Source organism: Camponotus vicinus, unplaced genomic scaffold (genome assembly GCF_025532165.1).
Source record: "Camponotus vicinus isolate PSW18456_S1 unplaced genomic scaffold, iyCamVici1.0 SCAF_11, whole genome shotgun sequence".
Taxonomy (NCBI): Eukaryota; Metazoa; Arthropoda; class Insecta; order Hymenoptera; family Formicidae; genus Camponotus; species Camponotus vicinus.
In genome coordinates, this window is record NW_028141947.1 from 13,449,580 (window position 1) to 13,468,145 (window position 18,566).

Here is an 18,566-nt window from a genome sequence, read left to right on the forward strand (position 1 = left end):
ATATTTTAACAATAAATAAAGATAACTGTATCCGGAAACACACTGTGTTGAATATACAAAGTGTTATTATAATCCCGATATATTTCTTTTTGCTTCTTGTTGAATCCTTAAATTAAAAAATATATATAATATATAATAATTAATTATATTATATTTTATCTTTAATCTGAAAACGCGTATCTCAGCATACTAATAGATTTTGATACAATTTCTTCACTTCGTTTTAAAAAATAATTCATTATCTTTTAAGATACAACAATTACGTGTCTTTTCTGATTTGAATTTGTTAAATATCGCTGTGACTTCATTAAATTAGCAATTCTTATTTCAAACGTTTATCTATATCCACGTGCTTATTCGTAACATAATTCGTTTTACGTATATCGTAAACTCGATCAGGACGATATATAACGAGTCATTTGCAACCATGTACACAGAAACATGAAAATTAACAATTCGTTGTTTGAAAATAGTACAAGGTAAACAGTAGTGTGTCTATGCACCTCGGCTATTTAAGTAAATAAAAAATATCATAGTTGTATAAATATGTATAATAATAAACGTATAATACAATCTAATTGAAAATTAATATATATATATATGTAATTTTAATGTTATATTAATAAACTCTGCTAATCTCTGGTTACTCTCTAAAAGTGAATCAGTGAAAATATCACTAATTTAAACAGTAAAATAAGATTTCACTGAGAATCAGTGAGTATTTTACTGATCTTCAGGAAACGCTTATTTTTTTTGTTATTTTATCTTATATCTCACTGATTGTGGTCAGTTAAAATTCATTGTAAAACCAGTAATCGCTAGTTCGTTCGTTTATCGCTACGATCGCTATCTCTCTCGTATTTAGTTTTTTAGTCATAAGAATTATATAAAGTTTGCACAGAGCGACAGATAAAATTAGAAGTATTACTTTGATTTAATTTCTGATACAATCTCAATAGAGAGGCTTCAGATATTAAATCTTATAAGTCAAACAAATCGGATAAACAGTCGGATAAATAAATGTCTGGCGATTTAATGAAAATTATTCGTTCGTTATCTATTTAAAATAACAAGTTTAATATGCATGTAATATATAAATAAAATAAAATTTTTAATATAATAAATATTTAGTAAATATAAATAAAATTTTCAATTTTATATGAAATAGATAGAGAGATGAATTGTAGTTTAATATTACTGACAATAACAAAAGAAATATTACTGATTGAAACACAGTCAAAATTATTAACTGATTCTTTCAATAAAATATCACTGATTTACAGTGCTGTACTTATAACTGCTGCAATGACTATTTACATTTTTCAGTGATAATACACTGATTCACTTTTAGAGAGTACGTTCCTGAGTCGAAATGATATATATTCGTCGCCCGATGTTTCCGTGTAAATTAATATCACCGGTCTTGGTTACATTACGCTCATGTGTAATTCATTAATTCAATCGCTATCTTGTTAATTACTCGATTACAAGTCGATAATTCATAGAGTCGCGGGGAGAATGAGATTCCGAGATTTCGCAAGCTCGTTTCGCTTTATCGGCCGACGACTAAATGGTAATTCGCTATTTATTCGCCACCGTAAGAGAGTCGAGTAATGCGCGTTATCGTTGCCGGGCACATATTTTGCATATCGGCCAACTAGAAACTTGGCCGATAGCGCTTTTCCGTTAGTCGCTCGCATCGTGCTCGGACCTTTCTCGTTGTTTTTCTAGATGCTATAGATGCGTGCGACATGCCAACAATATCAAGAAAATATATCAATTTATAAATATATATTTTTAAGGAAAAATTTCAGATTTTATTATCGAAACTCCAGAATTTGCTATAAAAATATAGCAATTTTATTTAATTCTTTATTTCTTAACAAACATCGCGTTTGTCACTTAGAAGGGATAAGAGTAAAATAATTAAATGAATAAATAGAAAAGTGTCATTGTTTTCGACAGATTTTTTTTGCGGTTTACGAGAGAAAAAATGAATTCTAATGGTGACGTAACAATTCGCTCTATGCTCCGAATCTCTAATTGGGCATCATCTCAATCACGTATTTATCTGCACCGTCGATACGTGTCAGCAATAACGACAGCGATACAGTTTTTGCTAGATCCATGGGCGGACTAATTTCGAGTTAATCGCCATCTTATCGCGATCTTACTGACTTTAAATGCGCCTTAATTAACTCCGCCGCTCTTATAAGAGCGGCCGAGTTTTTGCCGAGTCTTTGGCACAAAAGGCACTCGTGGGGAAAAAGTAAACCTCGGGGTCCGGGATTTCTCAAGCCCCCTCGGAATGTCATGCGGCTTTAATCGAGATAGGTAACTGATCCTTTGAAAACCTGATGTCACGATTGATCTTGCTTTTGTTTCTCAATGTTCCTTTCCACGGGAAATATTTAACGGAAATATTTGCGCGTTTCCGCGCGTTTTAACTAATGTCTAAGATATATTATGTCCTGCAAAAGTTTTTAGTTTCTAACCTCTCCAGTATACTTTAGAAAAATTTTAATTATTAAAAAAATTACAAAAATCAACACAATAATTACTTTTCTATAAATATCATATTACTAATTTTTTACTATCTACTTGTAAGTATTATATTACATTTCTCTCTATTTAATGTTACATTTTATATATTAATATATATTTTAAAAAATCATAATTTCTTTCACGATTACAAGTCAGAGGTTTATCTCGAGTAAACATACATGTATGTTTTATACATATGCGTTATATGAGATCTGTCATTCAACTTATTTCGATATATCGTTATAAAACAAGGAAATGATAAATAAGCATCACACATAAATAAGAATTCCATAGCGTTGTGTAATCAACTCTACTAGAATGAATTTTTTTATGCGACGATAAATTACATAGGTCATGCTAATAATTATCCAACTTAATCAACTTGATAATTAACTTGCCTATCAGATTTAGATTTGCTTTGAAATATGATATACCTGTCATGTTTCATAGCATATTCATTTATTCATATCTATGAAGCAATAAAATTCTCATTTCATCCAAAATACGTTTAATATATTTATATGTAATTATTTTTTCTTCTTCTCTCACACGTAATTTCGCACGTTTAAAATTTACTATGACTCTTTGTTACATATTACATATATTTTTTGTAGTTATTTGCTTAGTATTGTAATAATAGTAGTTACTATTATTAAACTGTTTTTATAACTCTTTGAAATAACTATGCGCATTCTCATTCTTCAAAAAAAGAATTTTAAGAAAATAGAAGAGATAATGAATTTTTTATAATGTAAAGAGATGTTAAATATCGTTAGAGATAGAAAAGCCGATATTTCTTTTAAGATATGTCTAATATATCTAATATAATAAATCTCCTTTCTAAGAAATTTTTTATAATAAAAATATATTTTGGATTAATATATTTTAATCCAAAATATATTAATCCAATATTTATAAAAAATATTTTATTCCTGTTTAAAATCAAGACCACTTGCTTTCATCGATGTATGTAACGGATTATGATAATTCTAAGTAAGATTATCCAACAAAAAGACTCACTTGGCGAACACTCGTCCTGCGCGGGTAGCTCTGCTTCCTCGACATCGACGAGGCTGCGGATGCTAAAGACACTTTTCGCCACTCTGGTCTTTTGTATGTCACCAACGCCGTCCGTGGCTCTTCTGGGCGTTGTGCTGAGATCCATCGTCGATAGTCGCACAATTCTCGACAGCAAACAGGGAGGAGGACTCGGAGACCTCACGTCCTCTCACCGTAGACACCGGAATCGTGCCATCTTCGCCGTCGGCGTTGTCTCCCGCATCTTCGTTCGCGCGACCTTATTAACGACATACACAATTGAATGTTATCCGCTTATTAACAAGCCGCGCTGATTTTTTTGCACCTCCGTTCCCGCAACTTTGTTAACGCTCTGATGATACTTAATATATAATACTCAGCGTGATATATCTGATACTCATAATCTAATTTACAGTTGGATAAAAATTCCAAGTACTTCACTACGTCATCTAACATCTGCAACTTTATTTTTTTTTATAGCGGATCCCGCGAGAGATTAATGGCAATCTTGATTTTTGTCGATAATTTTCTGTGAAAACTATCTACGTTCAATCTTGTCACAATCATGTAAACTCAACTTTACGAGGAAGCTGTTCTCCATCTGAATCGTCACAACATATGTCACGGATGTGCACTTATTGTTAGCCTAGATAGTATAATCATTAGTTCGTCGCAATATCTCTGGAATTCGATGATAACTCGAATTTTTAACCGATAAACGAATTTTTTTTTCCGGATAACAAGTACAACGATTACATATCATCTTATATGTCAACGTTATCACTTGTCTCTTTCCGTGATTAATTCCCGAGATCGATTATCTTCGAGTATCTGGCAATCGCATCATTAATATTTGCGTTATCACATCGCAAATTGTTTCTTTTCTTTTGTTTACACTTCAATAAATTCGATCCTCGCATCAACGATTGACGGTGCTATCGCGATTCCGGTCAAGAATGAGCGTCACCGTTCAAGAATGCTTCTCGAGGATATCGGATCATCAAATAGTTTACTATCGATCCCGTCGGCTGGCATGTTATCACGTCGATCGTTATCAGGAGCACGTATCATCGCAGATTGGCAAATCGCGCGTGTCGCGCAAAAACAGTCTCTGTCGGGCTCGTAAAAACACACTCACGCACGTACATTTTGCACCCGGAAAAATCGATAAACTCTTTCAATTCTTGGTTTATATGCGCTCTTCTGGTCACTTCTTACTTTGTTTACGAATGACGTTTACAAGAAAATTGCTCTTCATGCAATTATTTTCGAAGCAACGAAAGGATCAGCTGATGACATTTCGACACGTGGTGTTATGACAGGAGATCCAAGAGATTTCAATCTCTAGCATTGTTTAAAATTTGACAGCTTTAACAAAGGTTTTCACAGACACAACGGAATCACTTTGTACGTAAAGTTTGATTGCAATTATATGAGACTGTAAATATTTCAAATAAGCACAAGTACGTTAATTTTTCGTCAGATAAATTCCTCGTACTATTATGCACACTTTATTTGTTACAATGTCCATAATTAGTCTATAATAAACTAATAGTCAATCTTAACACTTATAGAAACTTCAAGATAAAATAGAAATCACTCGAGAAACTGAAATCTGTGTCATAGATGTTTAGTTAATAAATAAGTCATGATATAAACTCCAATACTTATAATTGAAGGAATCACATTCTTTGATTTAAAATCACTTTTCTCGATAGATCGTAGATTCTGATAATAAATCTGTGTAAATATGATATCTAAATGAAGCATAATTCTTCCTCCTGATTATTTGCGCAACAAAGTAAATGTCCATCATATGCTTGATTAGCTTCATAAACCAGTATCAACATTATGGCAACATTTTCAAAAGACTGAAATCTGTTATCACTCAAGCATTTCTGTCTCATTAGTTTTCCATATAGATCCATGTGTCTCAGAACACGAGTCTCCTTGAATCGATCACATTGCAACGTGTATCACATATACTTGTCTACTAACTTTTTGAGTTCTACCACATTTTAATGTGTTCCATTTAATTGACGAACGCGGTTGATATCCCGTATGATAACCGTCACTAATATCTCTCGGTCCCACGTACAATCGGCCTGACGGTGAAATTGACAGTTGGTTCGAGAAGCGAGAGCGAAGCCGTAAGCGCGCGCGGCACACGCGTATCGCGAACTCCTGGCCGGCAATGTGCGCCGCCGCGTTCCCTCCACTTCGAGGAGGTCGATCGCTCGCCACGCTGCCCCAAGGTGATACCAGGTGGGATAGAGAGGAAGGTGTGATGAGCACCTGCAGACCGCCTTCGTGGAACAAAATGGAGTTGAACACGAATGGAAACTCCGCCCACAGGGATCCGCCCGCGAAGAATCCTGAGAAAGATTGACGGACCGATTCTTCTCTTTTGGACGGAGGCTGCTCCGATGAGGAGACTCCGATACAGATCGACGTGCTTCACGTGTGTTCTCGGATATCCCGTGTTGTATTTCATTTCGATAATTTTCAACCGACGAGGAAATCATTATTGTTTTCAGCAGCCTGATTTTGTGAATTGAGATAAAAATAAAAAGGACTTGTAATAATTATATTAAGCAGATATTGACTTTTTTATAGTTAGAATAGATTTTTTTATACGTAAAAGTTTTTTCTTAAATTTATTTTACGTTTATAAATATGTCAAAAAATTAAAAAAATCAGATTGCCTTGTAAATTATGTCATTAGAATGTTAAGCAGAAAATGTGAGTTGAAAATTAAGAAAACAAATTATTTTATAAATGCTAAATGCGCCGAATGCTGAAATTAACTAAATGTTCCTTTGTACTGTAATAATCAACCAACTGCAGTATATTTTTGCTATATATTGTGTGTAATACGTTAATCTGTGTATAAATAATTATAAATATTATCTTTACATATTGCAATTTTAAAACTTGTTCTATTACAGTGACTAAAGTTTTCTCTTATTAGTTGTCCAATTATATTTATTTTATATATTTATTTAATTATTATATTTATTATATTTAACTATCATATTTATTTTATTATTGTTATTATTGTTATATGTGTTCGGAAAGTTATTATTAGATAAAAAAAGAAAGAAGGATGTATATATAAGGTAGTAGCTTTAGTAAAATTTCGGGAGAACCACAGTATTATTGTTGCATATATTCGGTACGTAATTCTTTTCGATTTATTTCATACGTAGTATTGATTAATTTTAGTACATTACGTAGTGCGTTTAATAATTCGCCACAGCAATCACTGGAAGCACTTCGATCAAGCGACGGAATAACGAAATGGCAGTTTCAACATCAATTTTAAGTATTTTTTACGCAAAATAAAATTTTTTTCAATATAGGGCGTATAAATTTAATCATTTCAAGTCTATTATTTGCACACATTATCGCAATAGGATATCACCCGATTATTTATTAATTTGTATGATAATATTATATTAATATTATCATGCAATAATATTTAATTTATATATTTATAAGGAAAATAATTCTTGAAAATTTTACAATTAAATTATATTTTAATTCAGAATAAAAGCCTTTATATAATAATATTTAAAAATTAGAAAGAATAAAAAATAATAAAAATGCAGGTCTGAAAGGGATCTCTGAGTATAAATCTGCTAATAATATTCTTCGTTAAACATCACTGAACGAGGCGCTTCGAATCGCTGAATTTTAACGAGCAGACGTTGCCCTGCACGAAATCCGACAAACATAATTAATCTAGGTGACAGTAATACAATTCCTCAGTAACATGTCGCTTTACAAATCTCTACGTGACTACGATCATCAAAAGAATGAATTGAACAAATTAAAAATAGAGAAAGCGCATCTTTTCTGTGTCTTGTGTGTCGCAAACGCGCGAATGTGTAATGCTCTAATGATCCGAGGATGGGAGTTATATTACAATGTAACGAAATCGTAATTTCGTATTTTTAAGCACTCAAAGTTGCGCTGACTTATTTCGTAATATCTACAATAAAATTCTCGCAAGAAAGAATAAATAATCAATTCCACTTTTCCCTTGGCATAAATGTAAAATTGCAATGTAATTTTAAGGAAAAGATTTTAATTATTTTTTGTTTCCTTAAAAATTGCCATGTAACAATATTGGAGAATCTTTATATGTATATTCATTATATTCATTCATAGAAACAATGTAAAATCGATGTTCTGTACAAGGAATAACAGATTACTTTGAAATAAATTCTAATAAATCCGGATTTCATTTTTGCAACATAAAACATATTTTTTCGATAAATATAAGAATATAAGAGTCAGACGTATTTTAATTTGGTAACCAGCGAAAATTAAAAACTACAGCCGGAAAAATTCTCTCTCTTGTGTATGTACATATTTTGGAAAAAAAAAAATGTTTCAACAGGAATCGATATATTAAGAAACATACGCAAATTATCCATCTTAATGCACACTTATGTTAATTCTTGCTAAAATTATTTAAATGAAATTCGTCTTCGAACGTAAGTGAAAAAAGACATATCTTTGGCACAATAAATGTGAACATTAATGTGTTATCCGTGTCCGCCAATTTCAATGTAGTCATCGTATTGGCATTCTTAATTGTCTCCTTTCCTTCTTCGATCACGGTATATGAGATCTTTCGCGTTTTCTCACGCTCACATATAGGAAATCACATCAATATCGAAATTAAAAAGAATTGTAATATAGAACAATTACAATTAATAATATTAGACTTAGCACCTAATGGGGTTATTCACATTAATCGCGCGCGCAAATTAACGATTCTTAACTATTCGTGAAACACTTGTAAATTTCAAAAAATAAAATAAAAATACTTCCTGCTTGGCCTAGGAAAATTATAAAAAATTCCCTCCAATTGACTGTGAAGAGAGTCGAGAATTTAAAATATGTTGAAAGTGCACCAACATTATTCGAGACAAGATCTAAGAAAAAAATAGAAGAGACAAAGATCAATCGGAAGATATCGAAGGAACCACCTAATTCATTTTTGCTTTAATATTATCATTAACGATATTTAATTAATTTCGTACTCTCTAATTTTATTGTTTCCTCCAGAATGATGAAAAATCGCTATAATGAATAATTGCTAATCGAGCTCCTTCGGTGCAATTCACCCTGAATTGAAAAATCACAAAACGTTTACGTATACCAGCTTGAACACCTAGGCCCTTACTCGTACCATCGCCGACTGTACTTGACGCTTGTTGGTAACCATTCGCGGTTTACCATCGACGTTAAAAATCGCCGGCATACTTATTCGAAAGTTCCTAACTAACTTACCGTCTGCTCGCGCAGAGATCTACTTTGATCTCTTCTTTGATCTGTGTTTGACACGTGATAATTCTTTGGAAATAAGATAAGGAGATGAGACCGCTTTCCTTCGCGAATCACGAATATCAAGTATCGGCATCCATAAGTATATTCTTTATCTATCTTATTCTATATCATGATTTTGATTCTTATATTTATCGAAAAAATATATTCTAAAAAATATGTGCTAAATAATAAAAGCAATATAATATATAATTATGAGATAATATGTCGCGAAGGATAGTCTAATTTGAAATCAATACTTGTACAAATTGAAGCGACAATTTCAATTTTTATGGAAATGAATACACTTGATGATTAAATTGTTCAACTAATTGTTAAACTAAAAATAAGATATAAAATTTGTTGTTATCAAGCATAAGAATGTACTTAGAGATGCTGATACATGAGAAATAATGTCGTACATTTCGAAATAAAAATCCGTTTACATTTAACACTATTTCCATTTAAGGCATGTAACGATAATGAAGCGATAGAAATCGAAGATTCGTATAACATGTCTTTGGGATACTCGTATTTATGGATTGCCAGTCTAGTCTACAAACTCAGCTTTAGCGACGCATGCATGCGAGATATTAGATCACGGATATTACAGGACTACGCTATTCAAAAGCTCGAATACCTTTTTCAGCCCGATGAAATAGAATCTTGAGGTTGAATGTCCACCTTACTTTCTCTGAGAAAACGTAACGTAATAAACAACATATGGTCCTATATAATTTTCATACATATCTATAAATACATATGACATATAAGTAAAATTCTTTAATTCTTCGATATTTTGCATTTTTGATTTATAAGATTGAGAATTCTTCAATTTTATAAGATTTTTTTTGAAGATTAAGTGGACACACAGCCTACATCTAATATCTCTTAATTCCATATGCCCGTCTTTCTATTTTATAAAATGCCCGTCCCGTTTTTATTTCAGGACTTCTAAGGATCCAGCTGTAACTACGAGCAAAAATAAGCATCATCGTATGTCCGACCTCGTTTCTCCATATAAAATTCGTTATACCTAATTAAGTGTCATGGCTGCAGTCTATCGTTACGTCGTACGTGCGATTTTGCTCGCGCGCGGTTTTTGATGAGAAAAATCCTCTCGATATTAACACAGGTTGTATTACCACAGGTTGCTTATCGTACGAAGGATAAAAAAGAGTTTCTTTCATATAGATTAGCTTAATACGCGACCGCTTATTTGAGTTTATCCTTTCGTGGTCTCAAAGCGATTCATCAATTCTACAAAGCGCTCGTGCAAAAGTTATAGCGACAAAGCGACTTATTGTCGGTTCGATAAAAAATCACTTCGCAATCGAGACTATCGACTCGTTGTATCCTAAGGACTATCTCGAGCTGAGAGAAGCTTCGAAACAATTTACATAACACAAACATTCAAAAAGATGCTTGAAAAATTCAGCCTTTTAGATATCTAAGAAACATTTTAGGACGAGCATCATATCCTTTAGAAATCTAATAGATTTGCGAAGGATTAGCACGTCTCTTAAATGTTTGATGGATACCTAAAAGATTGGTATCTCTTTTAGATGTTCTTACGGCGTCTGTTAGACATCTTTCAAACGTTTGTGTTATCTAAGAAGTATGTTCATAAGAATACTTTATTCGCCTGACATTTATTAATTAAGTATCGCTATTAAATCTAAATTCTAACTCCGAGTATTCCATTCAATCCTTAACTGGTTTAATGTAACTTGCATAATATTGCATTACTACATAAATATTGCATTACTCTGTTATGTGTGAAATTTATAAAACTAATTTGCCATACATTTAAAAAATTTTAGTTTGAAATTCTAAAGCAGAGCTTCTTAAAGTACAATATTTTAGTGAATTAAAAAATTAAAAAATTCGTTTTTTTTTAAGATTTTGGTAATTATTATTTTGCCAATTAATTTCTTTAGTTGAAATCTGAAATATAACCATCAATATATATGATGTTTTCACCAGTTAACGATTGATAATCAATTCGTGTATCGAGTTGTCGATCTGCAAACGCTTGACTTACATCGAAACGGAAGCGATCGAGCAAATTCCAGTTCAGTATCGACGATTCGAAGGAAAAAGTCGTCTCGGACTTTCTGTCTCGTCTCGGTGCACATTTCGAGCGCATCCGCCGCGCGGTTTCTTCGCTCATCCTCGTCGTTTTCCTCCCTCTTCCTGCGCGAGGGTGAGGAAACCGACTCCGGATCTCTCGCCAGACGATCTCGCGAATTAGATAGTCTGACGCTAAGCAGGCACATGATTCGGCATGCTCGAGGATGTTTGCAGCGGCGAGCGTGTTTGATGGAATCTTAGTAGCTCGGATACGGTAACCGCGACGCGTACAACTCCACGACCTCCTTCCAGGACATCGCTGGCGCAGCACACAAGATTCTGGAAAATTATCAAGAAGAATGCACGTGTCTTTAGTAAATCTCTTTTTCTGAAGCGAGCGTATATACTTGCAATTTTCATTTAAAAAATGTAACTGTAGATCTGCAAGCTTTCTACGTGTGCTTGAATCGTAAAAGTAATTATAAATATCTGGATGATGTTAAAAATTAAAAGGTGACATTTATTATTTATTTAATTCAGTTCAAATTACATAAAAATTTATGTATAAATGAAGATATGACTCTTTTATGAAATAGAAATAAAGAGACAGGAAATGTATAATTAAAAATATGCACAAATTCAAATTAGGAAAACCTCTTTTTTAAGAATAAATAATTATTTCCTAAACAAATTATATAAATTGATTTTTAAATTTTTGCAAAGATTTCACAAATGCATATTTATAAATTATATTTGTGAAAAATAAAGAAATGTGATTTTCGAAATTCCTTGGAAAATATCTCATCATTAAATCGAGCATAAAACACATTTTAAGAAAAGGATATATTTTTATTATAAATAGCTATAGAGTATTACAATCATTATGCTTTACTCATACAATCAACATTACAGAGCATATCTCAAAGGAGGAAAACAAGGTCCATGATATTATTATCGTCCGAGCGGCGAAACAATTAAGAGATTCAATTTTTTTAAAAGAGATTAAAATTTGAAAGAAAGATGCAATTGTCTCGCCACTAGGATCGTTCTCTCTAATAACGAAGCGTCAGGGATGGCGGACGAGTGTTGTATATGACATTAATTTATATAAATAAATTAAATATGAAAGACAAAATGGAGAAATACACTCTGTGAGCATTTGTAAATACAAATCCTCCAATAAATGCGCACATTACATTGGTGACTCGATTCTAACAACAATCGAATCGGATCGTTAATTCCATTTAAATTAGGCAGTGTTTCCTTAATAGACACGTTTATTGAGCACTATAGTATTAAAAATTCATATTCAACTGTTCTTACATGATTCACTATATAGGCACAGATAGATCTTTAACAAAAAAAATTGTCGACTAATTGAACATTAACTAGGGATGATATAAGTAATAATTATAAATGATAAAATTTCCTAAATTACTAAATGATTAATAATTCAATAAAAATTATATAGTATATATATATATATATATATATATATATATATATATATATATATATATATACTTATATTTTATATTTAAAATATAATATTAAATTTTAATTGTGTGTGTAAAAATTGTTTCCAGTTTCTTTCTTACGAAACTTAATAATTAATTTGAAAATAAATTTTTTTTCGTAAAGATCTACTATTTTTATAAGAGATACTAATATTTTTATAAGAGATTTTTTATTTTCCATTTTTTGTATATGTGTAATCGATATTGAATATTAATGAAGGATCACGATAAACACGAAAATTAGACCCGATTCGATCGCAGTGATAAAAATGTGTTGTGTTCAAGATCAGCTGATATTATGCTTCATTAGAGAACCGAGGACCAAATTGAGACGAGTCGATCGTGCTGGGCTCGCCGATCCTGACTCTGCTTAGGCTACATATCTATTTAGAAAGGAATTATTGTCTGAGCTCGGTGAGCAGGCACGATCGATCTTGCAAGTATGAAGCGGCATTTAACGAGACGCCGCGGAATAAATATAGGTACGTATAAATAGATAAGAAGCTTTAGGAGCTTACAGAAAACAACAACGAACAAAAATATACCAAGCACCAAGTGTGGATTTATCAAATTAGCGAATAATTTAATTTAATAGGCTTACATATATATTTTAACGTCTTGTTGAGAAATGAAAGAACGTAGAAAGAAAAAAGATAAAAACGCCGCAAAAGAACTAGCTTCAACGAACTATATATCTGTCTTTATATAATATATCTATCTCTATATATATATCTGCATATATAAGCTTCTTCGCGTACTTTACAAAAATTAATTATACATGTAAGCTAATGCGCAGTGGAATGATTTCATATTTCTTCTCCTTCTCTCTTTCTTTTATCCTTTCCTCTCCCTCATTTTTCATTTCATAGATATGCTTAGTAGTGATGTAGCCTCTTATGAAAGCGAAAGCTATTTGTAAAATTTCAATGCGACGATCTACGAGATTAATTCTCGACTAGTATAACTGCGTGGAATCAAAATTTAGGATGTGTAGAATTTTTATTTATGTAACACTACTCATATGTATGTAATGTTATTAAAGTGTAATCTAATAATTGTGTTTATAACTGACCAGTTTTTTAATGATTCTATGATATAATTATCAAAATTTTATCATTCTATACAAAATATCATTGTATTGACATATCATTGTGTTGACTTGTTCATTATTAACGGATTAATTTCTGTTATTTACGAATGTGAAGATTTAGATATCGCTTGGATAATCACGTAGATCAATTATAGATCGCTATGATAAGCAATTGATAATATAAACATCGGTATGCTAAGTTCAAATCCAGTCTTAAATTATTAAAAATATTCCGATATCCCGCCTCCAATTCTAATGTGAATAATACTGATATGATGTGTGGCCGTCGCGACCATTCGCAATCGCGTCTTTGCGAAGGATCATTAGGCACTCGTCATAATGATCGATGATTAAGCGTATAATGGAATATCCGATGATGATTTGTCACTATTTATTATTCCATAATGAACGCGATGGACGATCCGCTCATTGAATGTAGGTGCGGAAGTTATTAACGAACGCTTAATTGCATTTAACTCGGAACGTCCGGAAATGTAATTTATCCCATGTAATTTTAGCGATGCGATTCAAGGTGCAATTAACGTTTACAGTTCGAAACTTTTGGCGTTGTTATTTTTAAGGAGATATTGTTAAAGATCCTATTAATCATTTGTTGCGCATATTAATTTTTCATCTACTATTTGAATATAAATGATCAATTTTTTTAGAGTACGAATGAATAAAAAAAGAACTTTCGATAATATTATTAGTAGCTAATAAATGCAACGAAATGGCAATCAAACGATACAAGGATTTAAAAAAATCGCAGCTTAAAAGATTAAATATATGCGATAATATTCTGCGTAAATAAATTATATTCAAGGCAAGAATAAAAATGCATAAGAAGAATTGAGGTATAAAAGTTATAAAAAAATGAATCGGACGTTCCAGCTTTAATAACAAAAGGACGATATTGTCGTTCTTTAAATAGACTAAATCGACATTAGATTAAGTAATAAATTGCTGCAGAATCATTAACGTAATTATAAATTGCAAATGAAATATGCTAAAGCCACTCAAAGCGGTTTGTGGTAATTGCAAAAAGAAAATAAATGCGAGAAGAAAAAATAAACTGACTAGAATGCGGGTACAGATGGACTTATGTAACTAACGATCATTATTATTATTATTATTATAGACTAGAAAGTGCAACCCACACTCGAAACTGCAAAGGAAAATGCATTGCCACTTATGTGTACGCGCCGAAATCACGCATCTCCCAGCAAAAGCGTAGATTAAATTCGAGTAATCGCGAAAATCATGGAAAATACGACTCGTCTTTGCATCCCCTTAAAAAGATACACTGGCATACTGCATACATATAGTAAACGCGTGTCGATTCGCGACATAGTACGTATAAATATATACGCTTATATGTATATTATGATAGTCTCCAAGTACAGAGTGGTCACCCGTTATAAGGCCCACTTATGAAATGCGTATGAAAGAATTCTACGCCTCTCTTTTATGCGAAGAATCGTTTCGTCTCTCTAAAAAATTCCACTTGTGCGCCCTCGAAATTCGATTCAAGTAATTCGCAACGATCAGATGCTGCCTCGTACTAGGATCTATTCAACGACGTGAATCTTGTCGGAGAAATGGAGACGTCCTTCGTGTTCAAAATAGAATATTTGGCACTGTTTGAATAAATATTGCGGCGATCGAAGAATTGTACGTTTCTGAACTATAGTCGATTTTGAGAGACATGAGATTTAAAAAAATGCACTATGTATTGATATCTATAAAATCAATATCAATCGATTTGCGATAGTGTTCGATCTCCTTTTTCCGACGAAGACCTCGTCCTAACTGCATATCTTTGAAGAGAGAGATCTCTTAATAATATAGTATAAGTTATTAAATATTATATAGACGATACATGCCCTCTACATTCTTATCATTTTTATGAAAATAAATTGGCAGGTAGTAGGCACCGTGTCTCTACCGTAGTATCATAGATCGTAGTCATTTCGATCTCAAGTAATGTATCCTTGGTAATCATGTAAATCTTCTTATAATTTTATTTTTTATTTGGAAGAATATATATTAGAAATATATAAGAGTATAAGAGAATATATATTAGAAATTAATTATATATTAGTATATAATTAATATATATTAGAAATTAAAGTCGATATATAATTTGTTTAATTTCAATTTTCACGTGTAGGAAGAATTATTCTTTATATTTAGCGATGATAAAGTTCGGTATAAGATAAATTTCCCAAAAATACAAGCTCAGATAAAAATAACTTCGATCTAAGTATCTTAGACTACGACCGAATTGCTTGGTCGGTGAAATATTGAAGAGTGCTCTATTTTGTTTCCTCCCTTTCGAAATGAAAATATTGATTTTTGTTTTAGATAACCGCAATGAAGAAGACAATCGATCTAACTTACGAAATTACGAGCAAGGAAAGCGGTAATATATATACCGCCAGTATAACTTATAACAAACAAATATAAACATCATCATATTATCTTTCAACGTTCGAATTCTATCTCTCGTTAGACCTTACGTACCAAAATAGAAAATTCTCGAACTAAAAGAGATTCCCTTAGCACCTTTTTGTGAATCCTGTAATATATTCGCAGACTACCTATCACAGACCCACCAATCCTGAAAAAGCCATAAATAGCGGTTCATTGGTCGAATCTTAAAAAAATACTACCATCGAAGGCAATCGATAGTTATCCTTCCGTTTCTGCTTTTTTTCTTCCTGAGAGACAATCCCAGGTATATTAAACGTACAAAGAATGATGTAGCAATACCAGTTAAGACGATTATAAATCGGAGGCTTTCATCATAGAAGGCAATGCGTACTTTCCGAGAATACGGAACAATTAAACATGTAGGATGAATATATACGATTTATATAATTCTTAAACAAGTATTGCACACTATCAATCTCTCGATTTCGATTATCCCGATTATCCTTCTTTTTATCAAAATATTCATCAGTTTAGCTGACGATAGTCTGCTTGCACGATCGCAAGCGACGATCGAATAACCGCTTTATTTTGCAAAATACATTTATAGACAACCAAATGTGATATGCGAGCGCGCCTTCGCTTTTGATTGCGCTCTTTGATTTTACGTCGAGATAAGCTCAAAGGAAACTAACGAGAAGTGAAGTAAAATTTTACTTAATTAAGAATTAAACGTTTTTCCCAATAGATATTTGTTATCTATCGAATTCTCATTGATATTCCTGCATGTAAACAGTATAATCATATCGTCGATGAAAAATGAAGGCCTTTTCCTTCATGGATGAAAAAAAAATTTATGTAATACTTAGACGATTAAACATCTCATCAAGCTGCTTATCGATACTTAAAAACTATCTCGAAAAATTTTCCACCGACTATGAAGTTCCTCGTTCGCGGATTCCTACACCGAACGAGAAAACTTACATGAGCGGAGGTCAAAAAAAGCGAACAACCCTGTTAAAGCTACTATCGTGATAAATCGATTCTTGAGAGTTAAATACTCTGCCTCAGCGAGGTCTAGCGGCGAAAAGATATATTCTGATATCTTTTAAAGCGCCTGGACGCGGCGATCACGAATCGTTCTTTGATGTATTCGCTCTAAAAAACACTTTAAAAAATCGCAGAATGCTTCGACGTCGACGATAACTCTGTATGTATACTTTCTCATGTAAATATTCAATCATTTCTTTTTTTCACTTACAAGAGAAAAATTAATCATCGAACATTTTCGCGTCCTTTTTTTCTAAAGAGATCTGTTAAACATCACCTGTGAAAATCTTCGACGTCGAAGTCGTGTCCAAGTCTACGACACGACACTTTCCCGAATCTCAATGAATATAAATGCAAATAAGATTAACGAAAATAATCGAACATGCTATTATCTCAAAAAGTATCAAATCACGAAACAAACGTTGAAAGTGTCGCGTGCATCGTTGTTCGAACGAGATAATGATTCTCAGATTTTCGATGTGATCAAAAGTGAGAACGACACAACGGTCAAGAAGATCAGAGAATTTCTCTGGGAATCGCCATCTCTAGATATCATAGCTCCCGTTCTGACACCCCTTATTAACTCCTTCCTTTCTGTCGCGCATTGGCGGTTTTTCATTCTCGACACTGTCTTACTAATCGGGGATTGGGAAAAGATAGAGCAAAACCAAGGTGGATAGGAATGTCGCAAAAAGCATCGCGGATAGAACGCGGTCCTGAATCGTACGGAGGGAACCTGCGGCCGGTTTTTCGGTGTCACTCCCCCCCTCATCGCGAGCAAGGAGAAGAGCGGTGACGAGACGCGCCAAAGCCTCCAGCCCGTACGCGTCCATGTAACCCACGTCCATGATTGCGTCCGCGTCCAATAACGCCTCCTGCAACACCAACAACGATACTACTCAGTCCCAGTTTCTACGTTACCGCACTGTGAGAACATTCTCACATGGTTTTAAAATGCATATTTTTGTCCTCTTCGAGGAAGACCCTACTTTTGTGTCGATAAGAAAAAAAGCATTCCTCGGGGAAGTTATTTTGTTCGATTATTATAACCGTATGTGTAAACTATCACCGTATTATGTATGGAAATTTTTGCTTTTGCGAAAGAACTTTCGATAGAGTTTAGACTTTGCTTATCTATTTATTTTGATTTTAATATTTCTAATTAAAATCAATTGTTCAATTTATTTATTCATCCTATAATTGTATCAAAAGTTCTATCATAAGAAAAGCAATTGAAGGACGTCCAGAGGTAGAATGGCAGGAAAGCAAGTAAGCAATAACAGTAGTATTTTATGTAATAGTTAAGATTATTTTCTTTGTACAGTTATTTGTACAGATTAGGAGTAGAGTGTTAGAATCTATAAATATTAATTGATAAGACAGGAATAATGATAACAGGAAGAATGAGAGAGAGCTTGAGATATTAAATTATTCCCCGAAGAAGCGATACAAAAGCGGATTGGAATTTAGGCGCATGCAACTAAAGC

At 32.7% G+C, this 18,566-nt stretch overlaps 2 protein-coding genes and 1 long non-coding RNA gene across 5 annotated transcripts in view; 1 reads left to right on the top strand and 2 right to left on the bottom strand.

The window, feature by feature from the left end:
- LOC145961996 (aristaless-related homeobox protein) overlaps positions 1 to 11,097 on the bottom strand; it is a 118,561-nt gene extending 107,464 nt beyond the window's left edge. The window contains exons 1-2 of the mRNA XM_083082710.1: positions 10,964 to 11,097; positions 3,565 to 3,841 (exon numbers count right to left, since the gene is read on the bottom strand). Coding sequence (XP_082938836.1) covers positions 3,565 to 3,709 — 145 coding nt within the window. The 5' untranslated portion in view covers positions 3,710 to 3,841; positions 10,964 to 11,097. The remainder of the gene's footprint in view (positions 1 to 3,564; positions 3,842 to 10,963) is intronic.
- LOC145961997 (uncharacterized) overlaps positions 1 to 12,383 on the top strand; it is a 125,537-nt gene extending 113,154 nt beyond the window's left edge. Inside the window, exons 4-5 of the long non-coding RNA XR_014435774.1 lie at positions 9,869 to 11,505; positions 11,905 to 12,383. This is a non-coding gene — a long non-coding RNA (uncharacterized LOC145961997). The remainder of the gene's footprint in view (positions 1 to 9,868; positions 11,506 to 11,904) is intronic.
- The window catches only part of Lrch (Leucine-rich-repeats and calponin homology domain protein), a 42,439-nt gene continuing 30,611 nt past the window's right edge, over positions 6,739 to 18,566 (bottom strand). For 2 of the 3 annotated variants that reach the window (XM_083082708.1, XM_083082706.1), the window contains one exon: positions 13,071 to 17,954. In XM_083082708.1, the coding sequence (XP_082938834.1) occupies positions 17,715 to 17,954 (240 nt within the window). In that variant the 3' untranslated portion in view covers positions 13,071 to 17,714. Of the gene's footprint in view, positions 11,332 to 13,070; positions 17,955 to 18,566 lie in introns of those variants that run through there. The other variant, XM_083082707.1, reaches the window with a different exon arrangement.